The 13,101-nt window shown below is 36.3% G+C and overlaps 1 protein-coding gene across 1 annotated transcript; it reads left to right on the top strand.

Moving 5' to 3' along the window:
• The first annotated feature begins 2,486 nt into the window (after positions 1-2,486).
• On the top strand, positions 2,487-12,094 carry LOC111909183 (uncharacterized). Its single transcript, XM_023904965.1, has 3 exons — positions 2,487-2,674; positions 11,386-11,599; positions 11,669-12,094. The coding sequence occupies exons 1-3, from the start codon at positions 2,487-2,489 to the stop codon at positions 12,092-12,094; spliced, it is 828 nt and encodes a 275-aa protein (XP_023760733.1).
• Positions 12,095-13,101: the final 1,007 nt, after the last annotated feature.

Genomic DNA, 13,101 nt, shown 5'->3' with positions numbered 1-13,101 from the left:
AACGAAGAGCCCCATCCCTAAATTGACGCACAACATAACTGGTTTGTAGCTTGCCCTAGCAAACACATGTATGAAATCTAGCTACATTTCAGAGATCTGGTCTATAGCTCTGATTGGATCTTCTTTCCAAGTAAAGGTTGATGGTTTGCAAGTCATAAAGTCTTTATACTTGCATCCATTCCTTTAAATTCATTCATCCTGGTTATTTCTTCTAACCACTCGAGGTTCAACCTAACTCACAGCACGACTATAGTTTACTTCCTCCAACGGTTCTATGTTTAGTTCAGACTGCTCAACAGACATAGTAGGTTCATCCCTATTTTGTTAAAGTAGACACCTTGAGTCTTTCATCTGACAATCCAAACATCATCTACATCATTTCTTGTACTTCTGCCATCGTGATTGGCTCGGGTGCAGCTGTTACTTATGGTGCACACTAAATCACTTGTGGCTCAGGCTGCAGGTTCCTGTTTCCCAATCCGCTTCGAGTTCTCACAATGTCGAGCTATACACCAAACCAGACGTTCGGTGAGTAGGGACAATAGTTAAGATAGGGAAAGCTTTATTTACGATAGACGTATAAATCTCCTTATCATTTTGAAACGTTACATGTCAGTTCTAATATCGTAATTAAACGTTTAGAAACCTAAACACATAAAATTTCCAGATCTGTTCGGCAATAAACCTTGGATCCGATCAAATAATAGCATCATAAAGCATATAAGGCTTTAACATAAATCATTTCGCAAATAAAAGCGATTTAGGCATCTCCCCTAAATAAGCTAGTGCCCGTGTCTATTCAGACATACATCCTAAATATAGCAGACACTCATCTCACAATCATCGCTTAGCATTCTAAGTTTAAGTCTAGAAATAAATCCTTACTACTAGTTCGCTTAAACTAATGCTTTGATATCAATTGTGACATCCCCAAATTCATGGTCATTTTAAAAATTTTATTTATGGTTATTTTAAAATTAGAGTATTCATTTTGAAGAATAATATTGCGAAATTTGGTCCCTGAAAAACATGATAATAATATTATCAAAGCATTTCCGAAGAAATGTATTTTATTTATATTAAAACATTGTGATGTCATCGTTAATACAGAAACATAAGCATAAACAAACCTTACATTCATTTACACTAATGATTTACATCTCTGTTAATCTCTAGTGTATTATAGCTTCGTATCGACACTTGTGATACAAATAAACTGAGTGGGTCAGGTTGGGAAACCTGGTGAGTACATAGGTTTTTCAACCCACAATAATATAATTATTATGTTTAATCGTCCAACAATTAACCCAACTTCTCATCCCCATTGTCTTCTTTATTCTTAAATATCTACCCTAAGAATCATCTATACATCATTCATCATTCCTATGGATTGTCCTAAGGAATAGGCACGAAGTCCATCGCTGCCAAGGTTTATTCAACAGGAACTAACTCTATAGTTGCCGATGTTATCTGTTAGGCACTAAGTCCATAGCTTCCAATATCCATCTATAGGGCACTAAATACATAGCTACCAATGCCCATTTATAAGGCACCAAGTCCATAGCTGCTAGGGTTTTTAGGATACTTTTGATGAACATGTAGTTCAAATGATATCTATTAGGCACAACAGCCAATATTATCCATTAGGCGCAGCTGCCAGGATTATGATGTATCTATTAGGCACACAAGGCTGGTGGTAGGGGCAACAAGGGCCTATGCATAGGCCCTTGTTTTTTAAGGGGCCCATTTTTTTAGTATATTCAATTGTAGGCATCCCAAACTAAAAATCTTGATAATTACTTTGCTTAGTCCACATGCAGAGGCTTCAGCGAACAAAAAGGAAACATTACTATTTAATCAATAAAGGACTCACAGATTACCAATTCGCAGCAGTCCAGAAGCATTGATCTTTCATCAATTAATAGTCATTCAAGGTAATCAATTATTCATAACACATTAGCGAGAAAACTAGAAATCGCAATTGCATTTAGTAGTTAACACCTTTGATTAATTGATTGTAATCGTGAACTCCTAGTTTGATTAAAAGAACTTCTTTGATTGTAAATTTGTAATCGTGAAGTCAGAATCGCAAGTGGACATGTAACCCCAACTTAGAATAAGCCTTCCACAAATTACATAAAGTAAGTAATCTCATTAGTCAAAGAGAATTAGAGACAATCAAACCCCAAATTTGATCAATCCATTTTTCTTTTAATAATCATTAATTGTGCTTGTGTCAAATTCAGGTCTTCAACCAATAAAACACCAAATATGTTGTTTTAACTTTTAAGTAATGAAATTTCCTCATTACATTAATACTACCTTATTAACTTTAGTGATAGATTATAAAACATTTATACTATATCATATTTAATTCCTAACTTGAAAGTTATGAACTTGTAGTGATGGAGTGTAAACAACCATCCGGTAGTAAAAACGTTAAAAAAAAAAAAAAAAAAAAAAAAAAAAAAAAAAAAAAAAACAAGATGAAGAAAAAAAGAAAGGCCAACGTTGGTTCTCTAGATAATTTTATCCATAGACAACATGTTAAAGAGCCTATTGAAGAGCATGTTGAAGATAATATTGAACACCAAGAACATGTAGAAGTAAAAGTAGAAGAGACACAAGAGAAAGAGCCCGTTAAAGAGCTTGTTGATATATGTGATCCAAGAAGGTAGGAAAAACTTAATTATGAGGAGATTAAAGTTTTGGTCGAGAAAGATCCTAAAAGAGATACTAGTATTATGTATGGTCCCTACGATAAATCTGGTACATGATTTTCTATAGGTTTATATACAAGAACTTTATCAAATTTGGAGAAGTGTGATAGAGAATGGCTAGTATATTTGAAAGAGCTCAACACTGTATTTTGTTTTTGTTGTAAAGTGTTTAGAAAAGGGATTTCGAAAGGTAAATTGGGTGATGAAGGTTATTCAGATTGGCACCATGTTACCAGTAGAGTTAAAGAACATGAAATTGATGGGTTTTGAGCAAAAGAACATTCCTATGTACACATGCAAAACCCTAAAGCTTTAGATCTAGGTTTGGTATTTTACATGAAAATTTATCCAAAGCTTGTAAACCCTAATCTGAAATACTATAAAATCGAAATCTACAACTAAAACAAGTTTAGATGATTAGCTTTGATAGTAGCAAGAATCTTCAACTTTAAGAGCTTAGTATCAAAATTGTAATACCTCTAATGGATTACAAACAACAAGGCAAAAAGATGATTAAGAATAGAGGGAATGGAGGCTTAATTTTGGCTCTTAGAACTCTAGGGTTTCTTGGGTAGTCGAAATATGAAGCCCTGGGGTCCTTTATATAGGTGTGCTGTTAGGGTTTCAGTCAAAACCATAATTGGATTGCTTAGGCCTTAAGCAGTCTAATGGAATCCTCCAGAACAAGGCCTTGGATGATTTCTAAGTGGGCTTCTACCTTAAAATCGTCCACCCTATGATCCAAGAGATCCACAACCCAAAATCTAATTATCTTATAATTGCAATTCCTTAATTAATTCTTGATCAATATTAATTAACTAATATGATTTCTCTTTGAATATATTATTCATATAATATATTAATAAACCATAACATCCTCTCTCCCCATAAATCATCTTGTCAAGTTGCTTTGGTGAAGGCAACCCAAAAGGACTATGCTACAACCGGGTGAAGTACATACCAAATATAGTTATGGACTTAGACACTAATCCATGAGTCTCCCATTTGGGTAAGTCTAATAACTATAAATGCAAGTATGACTTCAGGATCTAATTAGCAATCGTAGCTCTCAAAAGCCGTTGTTAAACTCTGACTCGTCCTTTAGACAAGGGATCGTATAGTCCTCCATTCAAGATATCGTGTGGATAATTACATGAAACAAAGTCATGCTTATTATCTAGCAACTTGTTTCTCGATCTCTGATTCGTTTGACATAGAACCTAATTGAACACATCAATTCATTCCTGACCGGTTCCGGCTCATAAGTCAAACCAAATCATCAAGGGGCCGAGATATCGCTTTTACCCTCTTTGGATAAAAGGAATAGATAAACTTTGACTTATATGTATTTACTATTCACTCGTCAAATCATGCACAACAATGTGTTTTATAACATCAAGTTACTGATGCGTTTACGCATTATCAATGCACAACCAACTTGCAAACAATAAACCATATATCTAGGTTTTTAGACTATGATATTATCGTCTTGCGATCACTTGTGATAAATTACATTAAGTGATGCCGGCAAGCGTGGGTTTAATCCAATGCTCAAATCTTATTTCATAAGCACTCATGAACGTTGCAGCAAACTTTTTCTATGTCTAATACACTTTAGGCAGTCTACAAACCAATTCATGACAGTCTTCATTCATATCTACTTCCAAAGTATGAGCAACTGTGGACTGTTCGAATAATCTTATTATTTAGGAAGTTAAAACATGCAAAGTGAAATAGGTAAATAATTAACACAAGACAGTAACTTTACTTATAAATAATACTCCTTTATTTAATCATCAAATGTTAATTACAATTTATCTATTATACGTTTCGAAACTATCAAATCTAAACTAATATCGTCCTTCAATTCAATGCTCCTAGCGTGCTGTAAGTGTTTAACCCTACTCAGTCTCTTCGTAAGGGGATCTGTTGGGTTATCCTTTGACGATACCCTCTTTACCACGAGGAGTCCCTCTTTTACCCGATGTCTAATAAAGTGATATTTCCTGTCGATATGTCGGGATCTACCATGATACCTCAGTTCCTTGGTCAAGGCAACCGCTCCTTCATTATCACAGAAAATTTCCATGGGCTCCTTTATGGTTGGTAGAACTCTAAGGTCGCCGATGAAGTTCTTCAACCATATCGCCTCTTTTGACGCTTCTCTCGCTACTATGTACTATGATTCGCACGTTAAATCAGCTACGGTCTCTTTCATGGAACTTTTCCAAGTCACTGCTCCTCCATTTAGGGTAAATACCCAGTCCGAATGAGAACGGTAGTTGTCCCAGTCGGTCTGAAAACTGGCGTCTCTATACCCTTGCACCCTTAATTCATCACTCCCACCAAGGATAAGAAATCATTATTTAGTCCTCCGAAGGTACTTAAGAATATTCTTGACTACGGTCTAATATACTCTGCCAGGGTTCCCTTGATATCTGCTGATCATGCTTAAAGCGAAGGCCACATCAGGGCAAGTACAAGTCATAGCATACATGATCGAGCCACTGCGGAAACATAAGGTACTCGACTCATCTCTGCTATCTTGACTTCGGTAATCAGTCTCTGAGTCTTACTCAACTTGGCATTGCTTTGGATCGTTAACTCCCCTTTCATGGAATTCTCCATACTAAAACGTTTTAGTACCTTTTCCAACTAAGTATTCTGACTAAGTCCTATTAGCCTTTTACTCATGTTTCTCACTATCCTTATTCCCAGAATATAGACAGCCTCTTCGAGGTCTGTCATAGCGAAACACTTCCCAAGCTAGGACTTAACTTCCTGCAGGGTTGGAATATCGTTTCCTATGAGTAGTATGCCATCGACATACAATAAGAGGAAGCTAACTATACTCCCACTGGATTTGACATATACACATGACTCATCCTCGCTTCGCGGGAAGGAAAACTCTTTGAATTTCTCATCGAAACAAAGATTCCATCTGTGAGATGCTTTTTTCATTCCATAAATGGATTTCTTAAGCTTACACACTCTATTAGGATGCTTCACATCGACAAAACCCTCTGGTTGACTCATGTAAACATCCCCAACCAACTTACAATTAAGGAAAGCGGTTTTGACATCCATCTGCCATATTTCATAATCATGAAACCCAACTATGGCTAGCATAACCCTAATAGACTTTATCTTCTCAACTGGTGAGAAGGTCTCATCATAGTTAACTCCGTGAGTTTGAGTAAAGCCCTTCGCAACCAATCACGCTTTATAAGTGTGTACCTTCCCATTCATGTCGGTCTTCTTCTTGAAGATCCATTTGTACCCGACCGTCTTACGACCTGGCACATTGTCAACCAAATTCCAAACTTGGTTGTCATACATGGACTGAATCTTACTGTCTATTGCCTCTTTCCATTTCGCAGACTCCGGGTCTTTCATGGCTTCTTTGTAGCTGCTAGGTTCATCCAAATTTATTAGTGTACTATCACTAATAAACATATCACCCTCACTTGTTATATGGAAACCATACAACATAGGCAGAACACTAACTCTATTGGAATGTCTAAGAGGTAAGGACTCGTCAATCGGTTCAATAGGAGTTTCCTCCTCAGGTTGATCGCCAGTGTTTGAGGTTCCATCATCGTTCGATTCTTGAAGCTCTTCAAGATCGATTTGCCTCCCACTATCCCCTTGGCTTATGAGTTCTCACTCTCGGAAAACCCATTACCCATATCCTCGCAACGATGACAACATTGTCACTCAGTCTATAGAAGAGATATCCAAAGGACATCTACGGATAGCCGATGAAAATACACCGCTCACTATGAGGTTCGAGCTTATCGTGAGTCTCTCGTCTTAGGAAAGTCTCGCAACCCCAAACCTTGATGTGTGCCAACGAGGGAGCTTTCCCTGTCCATATCTTGTGAGGTGTTTTGGCAACCTTCTTTGTAGGGACTAGGTTAAGGATATGGGTGGCATTATCTAAGGCATACCCCCTAGAATGAGATAGGTAACGAAGCTCGACTCATCATGGAACGAACCATGTGTAGCAATGTTCGATTACGCCTCTCAGCCACACCGTTCAACTGCGGTGTCCTAGGTGGCGTCAATTGCGAAACGATTCCGCATTCCTTGAGGTAGTCGTGGAATTCAAGACTAAGGTACTCTCCACCTCGATCGGATCAAAGCATCTTGATTTTCCAGCCCAACTGATTCTCCGCTTCTTGCTTAAACTGTTTGAACTTTTCAAAGGTTTCTAACTTCTGCTTAATTAAGTAGATATATCCATATCTGCTATAATCATCGGTGAAAGTCACATAGAAGCGGCTTGCATCCCTTGTGGTAGATGTAAAGGGCCCACACACATCGATGTGTATGAGATCCAATAAAACCTCAACCCTTTCACAAGTACCAGTAAAGGGTGACTTGATCATCTTTCCAAGTAAGCAAGACTCTCACACATCATCGTCCCTAAGTTCGAATGACTCTAACACTCCATCCTTTTGGAGTTCGGCTATGTGTTTCTTGTTGACATGTCCAAGACAACAATGCCACAAGCATGCTTTGTCCAAACTATTGGAAGAGTCAATATGCAACACATCATTCCTAAGCTGTCTACAACCATCACAGTTTCATATATTCCATTACAAGGCAATGCTTCAAAATAGAAAACACCATTAAGAAAAGCATTAATAGTACCTTTTTCATTATCAAACGAAAATCTAAATCCTTGTTTATACAAACCATGTAAAGAAATGATGTTTCTTGCCATTTCTGGCGAATAGCAACAATTATTCAACTCTAGTCCTAACCCACTACTAAGCTTGGTGACAGGCAATGATGTTTTGTTCCCTATGATCAAGTTTATCTTCCCATGCTCCACATCTCGATTTCTTCTTAGGCCCTACAAATAAAAACAAATCTAAAAACCACATCATGTATCAAGAACCCAAGAAATAGCATGCGATGAGTTATTAGATTGAATAGTATAAATACCTACAAATGACGACTTAATCTTCCCATCCTTGATATCTTGCAGATATTTCGGGCAGCTTCATTTCCAATGCCCCTTCTCATGGTAGTAGTAGCACTCTGCATCCATTGGGTTGGAGGTGGGTGCAGCGGGACCAGCCTTGGTTCCACTAGAAGAGGTGTCATCATGGGACTTTCCCTTTAGTGGCTCTTTGAAGGAGCCTTCCTCTTCTTACCCTTCCCCTGCCCAATATCCAAGACGGGGGCAATTGTAGCGGGAGTTGATGCAACGGATTTGTCTTTGAGGTTACTCTCAGCAGTCCTTAACAAGCCTTGAAGCTTGCTCAAGCTAACCTGCTCCTTGTTCATGTGGTAGGTCATGCGAAACTAGTTGAAACACGGTGGCAAGGAGTGAAGAATGATATCAATCACCAGCTCTTCATCGAAGTTAACATTTAACTTCAGTAGGCAGTCGACATATCTCTGCATCTTCTACAGATGAGCAGTGACAGACTCTCCGTCCCTCATCTTGGCCGTGATCACCAAAGTGATAATCTCGGACCTCTCCTGCCTGGCACTTTAGTGGTACATGTCTAGTAAATCCTGGTGCATCTCATAGGGATAGTAGTCCTCATAGGACTTTTGTAGTTTTGCAGTCATAATCGCGAGCATGATGCAATGGACTTTTATAGCATCTCGCTCGTGGGCCTCAAATGCAGCGATCTCCTCGGGGTAGCAGTGTTGACATTCACCTCCTTCAGCTCCTTGTCGAGGACATACTCCTTCTCCTCATAGCGGGTAACCATTCGGATGTTGCGGATCCAATCATTGAAATTGGTCCCATCGAAAATTACCCTCCCACACAAATTCATGAGTGAGAATGAGCCGGAAGAGGTTGAGCGTGAAGCGTTGTTGTTGTTTGAGTTAGACATCTGAAAAAGAAAAGAGACAAAGTTTAATTAGATAAGGATCCCCAATTAAACACCCAAATGAGAAATTAGGACTAGGATCCAACAACATTATTTGCAATTTAGAAGAGGGATGTCGTAATCTAAACAACAAATAATTTGAAGGTAAGTGAATGATGATTCACTAATTTCCACCATGATAACAAAATGAAAATAAGTTTTAAATATATTGAAAATTACTAGATCTTTTGACATTCATTGAACTTTTCAATGGCATGTTTAAATATGCCCTTCAAGTTTGTGACTAAGATACCGAGGATCACAAACAAGGTGTGAATAACCATGCAAATGTACTTGGTGCCCCCAATGTTACAGTCACCTAATCAATGTGTCGATTAGCCACACACGCTCCATTGATCTATGACAAACATCGAGTCACCCTTTGCCACCATTGCTTAGAACAAAATTAGTGTGTCGGTTAACCGCACATGCTCCACTAACGTCTTAGCAAGGGTACAAACTGTAATTTCAGGGAATAGCAACATTTTCACATTTTTCCTAAAGTAACTAAGATTGGGAATTTTATAAAAACATTTAGTTACTTTATTAATCATTATACTTTTAATGAGGAATTAGTTTCCCTATCCTACCTGTTCGGCTAACGACCCTCCACCAATCAAGGAAGCGGTGGGTGAGAGTGGACACCCATAAAACTGCCATTTTATAGGCAACAACATTATACCCCTCTTATAGATCGGCTTCGTGAACGAGATCTACTAACGGTAATACTAGTATTTATCTTATACATATATATATAATCATTATTCTTATAATATTATAATAGTATAAGGGTTGAATTTTAAACTTGTAAAATTCTAGGGTTTAGAATTTAAATATTTCGTAATTAAACTTTTAATCAAAATTTTAAATTCCAAAACTTGAGGACAAGTATTGAAACATTTTAAAACTATCTAGATCAAAATTCAAATAATATAATTATACAATTAATTGGTGATTATCTAATTTTGACCTAATACAATTTCATGCAAGATAATTGATCAACTAATTCAAATAATTAAGGTTTATAAAATAAGGCAATAATTATCTAATTAAATGATAAATATCTTTTATTTTGACAAGGATAATCATATGGAATTAATAAATTTCAGATTTTATTAATCAAAAACATTTTTGGTAATTATCCCAAGTCAAAATAAGCCAAAATCCCGAAAATCCATCTGTCTGACACCTCGACTCGCCGAGTCCCTTAGAGAACTCGCTGAGTTTATCTTGGGACTCGACGAGTCTATCAGGCAGACGACAGAAACATCGATTTTAAGCAAAACACACAATGCATCAAATACAATAGAAGCCAAGCAAGGCTCTGATACCACTGATGGGTTTCGAGCAAAAGAATATTCCTATGTGCACATGCAAAACCCTAAAGCTTTGGATCTAGGTTTCTCTGTTGTACATGCAGATTTATCCAAAGCATGTAAACCCTAATCTAGCATACTATAAAATCGAAATCTACAACTAAAACAAGTTTAGATGATTACCTTTGATACTAGCAAGAATCTTCAACTTCAAGAGCTTAGTATCACAATTGAAATACCTCTAATGGCTTACAAACACCAAGGCAAAAAGGTTATTAAGAAGAGGGAATGGAGGCTTAATTTCGGCTCTTAGATCTCTAGGGTTTCTTGGGTGGCCGAAATATGAAGCCCTGGGGTCCTTTATATAGGTGTGTTGCTAGGGTTTTAGTTAAAACTCTAATTGGATAGCTTAGGCCTTAAGTAGTCCAATGGAACCCTCCAGAAAAAGGCCTTGGACGATTTCTAAGTGGGCTTCCAACTTAAAATCGTCCACCCTATAATCCAAGAGATCCACAACCGAAAATCCAATTATCTTATAATTGCAATTCCATTCCCCTTAGTTCAATCAGTCTCTTTTGATCACAAAATCAATTTCTTAATTAATTCTTGATCAATATTAACTAACTAATATGATTTCTCTTTTAATATATTATTCATATAATATATTAACATCCTCTCTCTCTCTCTCTCTCTCCATAAATCATCTTTTCAAGTTGCTTTGATGAAGGTAACCCAAAAGGATCATGCTACAACCGGGTCAAGTACATACCAAATATAGTTATGGAATTAGACACTAATCCAACAGAAATTTCCTTGGATCATCTCACAAATAGGAATAAGTGGTTTAATATGTGTAAAATATTGAACTTGAACGAAACAATTGATAAAGTTCAATACGAGCAGTTCAAGAAAGAAAGAGACCACTAGAAACAAGTCTTTTTGAGAATCATTGCAGTAGTGAAGTTTCTTGCTAAACATAATTTAGCATTCCATGGATCAAATGAAAAGTCGTATAAAAAAGGTAACTATAGATTGTATATTTTTTTTCCAATTCCAACAAATATTTTTTTGCTAATTATTGTGACTGATTTCACTTCTTATTTTTAAAACTATAACAGGTAATGGAAATTTTTTGGGTGTCATTGAAATGTTGGAAGACTTTCACCCAGTTATCAAAGAGTATGTGTGACGGATCACAAATGATGAGTTGCATGTGCATTATCTTGTGCACACGATCCAAAACGAACTAATACTTTTGATAGCTCAAGAAAAAAAGGAACTTATCAAGAAGATAAAGGAAGCAAATTCCTACTCAATCATACTTGATTGTACTCCTGATTCAAGTCTCCAAGAACAGATGACTATAATAGTGAGGTATTTAACGTTACCATATAACTCTATTACTGTCGAGGAGTCCTTTTTAGGTTTTTTGAATGTTAATGATACCTCTAGAAAATGGCTATTTGATATTCCACTTGAGGAGTTAAAGTCTCTTGGTCTTGAAATTGATGATATGTGTGGTCAAGGCTATGATAATGGAGCAAACATGAAAGGAAAACATCAAGGAGTTCAAAAGAGATTTTTAGATATAAATCCTAGAGCATTTTACACTCCTTGTGGTTTCCATTCTCTTAATCTAACATTATGTGATATGGCTAACAAGTGTGTTAGAGGAATGATTTTTTTATTCATCCTACATGTTTATACTATTTTTGCAAATTCTAATAAGAAGTAGGAAATTCTGAAAGATAATTTTAAAGCATGGAGTCTTAAGTCATTATGTCAAAATCGTTGGGAAAGTCAGGTTGAGAGTGTAAAGGCTATTAAACTGCAACTTGTTGATGTGCACGAAGCTTTACTTCAAGTTGGAGAAAAAGATAATGATGTTGCAATTGCAAGTGAAGCAACTTCATTAGCAGAAAAAGAACTTGGTGACTTTGAATATTTGGTATCAATTGTTATCTGGCATCAAGTACTAAACCATGTGAATATTGTGAGTAAAAAATTACAATCGAAGGATATGCATCTTGATAATGCTATCAAAGAAATAAACAAATTGGTTGGGTACTTCAAGGATTATAGAGAAACTGGTTTTTCAAAAGTAGTTGGTGGAGCTAAGGAGATTACAATTGAAATGGGTATTGATCCAATATTTCCATAAAAGCATTTGATTGAAAGGAAAAAAGGTTTGAAAAGATTTCAAGTAGTGAAGAAGTTTCATTTACACCTGAAGAGAATTTCAGAGTTAACTATTTCTTATACATTGTTGATCAAGCTATTTCTTCTCTTGAGACAAGATTTGAACAATTCAAAGAGTACGACAAAGTATTTGGTTTTTTATTTCCACATAAGTTGAGGGGAATTGAATATAAAGATCTTAAGTTGTCTTGTCATCGTCTTGAAAAAGCATTCAAGTTTGAAGAATGACCGGATATTGATGCCAAGGAACTTTATACGGAGTTGAAATTATTTGACAGATTGGAAACCAATGAATTTAGCAACCATGTAGATGTTTTGAAGTTTTTGAAAGAACTTGATTATTTCCCAAATGCAAGCATTACATATAGAATATTATTGACTATTCCAGTAACGGTAACATCTACAGAAAGGAGTTTTTTGAAATTGAAGTTATTGAAATCTTACTTACGCACCACAATGTCCCAAGAAAGACTTAGTGTTTTGGCGATGATATCTATCGAGAACGAAATCTTAGAGAGTATAGACTACGAAGAGTTGCTCAACCAATTTGCTATCAAGAATGCTAGGAGAGCTTCATGGATAGCCTGTGGTCGTCATCTATACTCTGCTAGATGACTGGATCATCGTTAAGGTCAAGGCTTCTCATCATCTATATCATCTTTCATCTCTCATCATTCATCTCATCTTTAATCTACCCATCTTTACCCAATATATTTATAGGTATAAAAATACATATACAGTTTAAATCAAGTAAAACATGTATAAATCATTCATCCAACACAGATATCAGGAACATGGATAATATGGACACATAGCATGTAATTTATATTAAATGATTCATATCTATGTGTAAGATGAAAGTAACTATGCACTCACTTGTTAAAGTGATGACTCCAAACTTAGGCAGCGCTTTGTTTCTAACAATTTTATTTTCCTTCGACGAAACCTAGTATCATTATCACTACATTT

This window comes from Lactuca sativa, chromosome 8 (genome assembly GCF_002870075.4).
Source record: "Lactuca sativa cultivar Salinas chromosome 8, Lsat_Salinas_v11, whole genome shotgun sequence".
Taxonomy (NCBI): domain Eukaryota; kingdom Viridiplantae; phylum Streptophyta; class Magnoliopsida; order Asterales; family Asteraceae; genus Lactuca; species Lactuca sativa.
This window is presented reverse-complemented; position numbering and strand designations above follow the sequence as displayed.

Bases quoted from the DNA above. Each gene is read 5' to 3' on its own strand.
- LOC111909183 (XM_023904965.1), top strand. From the start codon at position 2,487: ATGAAGAAAAAAAGAAAGGCCAACGTTGGTTCTCTAGATAATTTTATC. The intron at 2,675-11,385 runs GTAGGAAAAACT...TGATACCTCTAG, and splicing joins GATATATGTGATCCAAGAAG to AAAATGGCTATTTGATATTC. The intron at 11,600-11,668 runs GTTAGAGGAATG...AATAAGAAGTAG, and splicing joins GTGATATGGCTAACAAGTGT to GAAATTCTGAAAGATAATTT.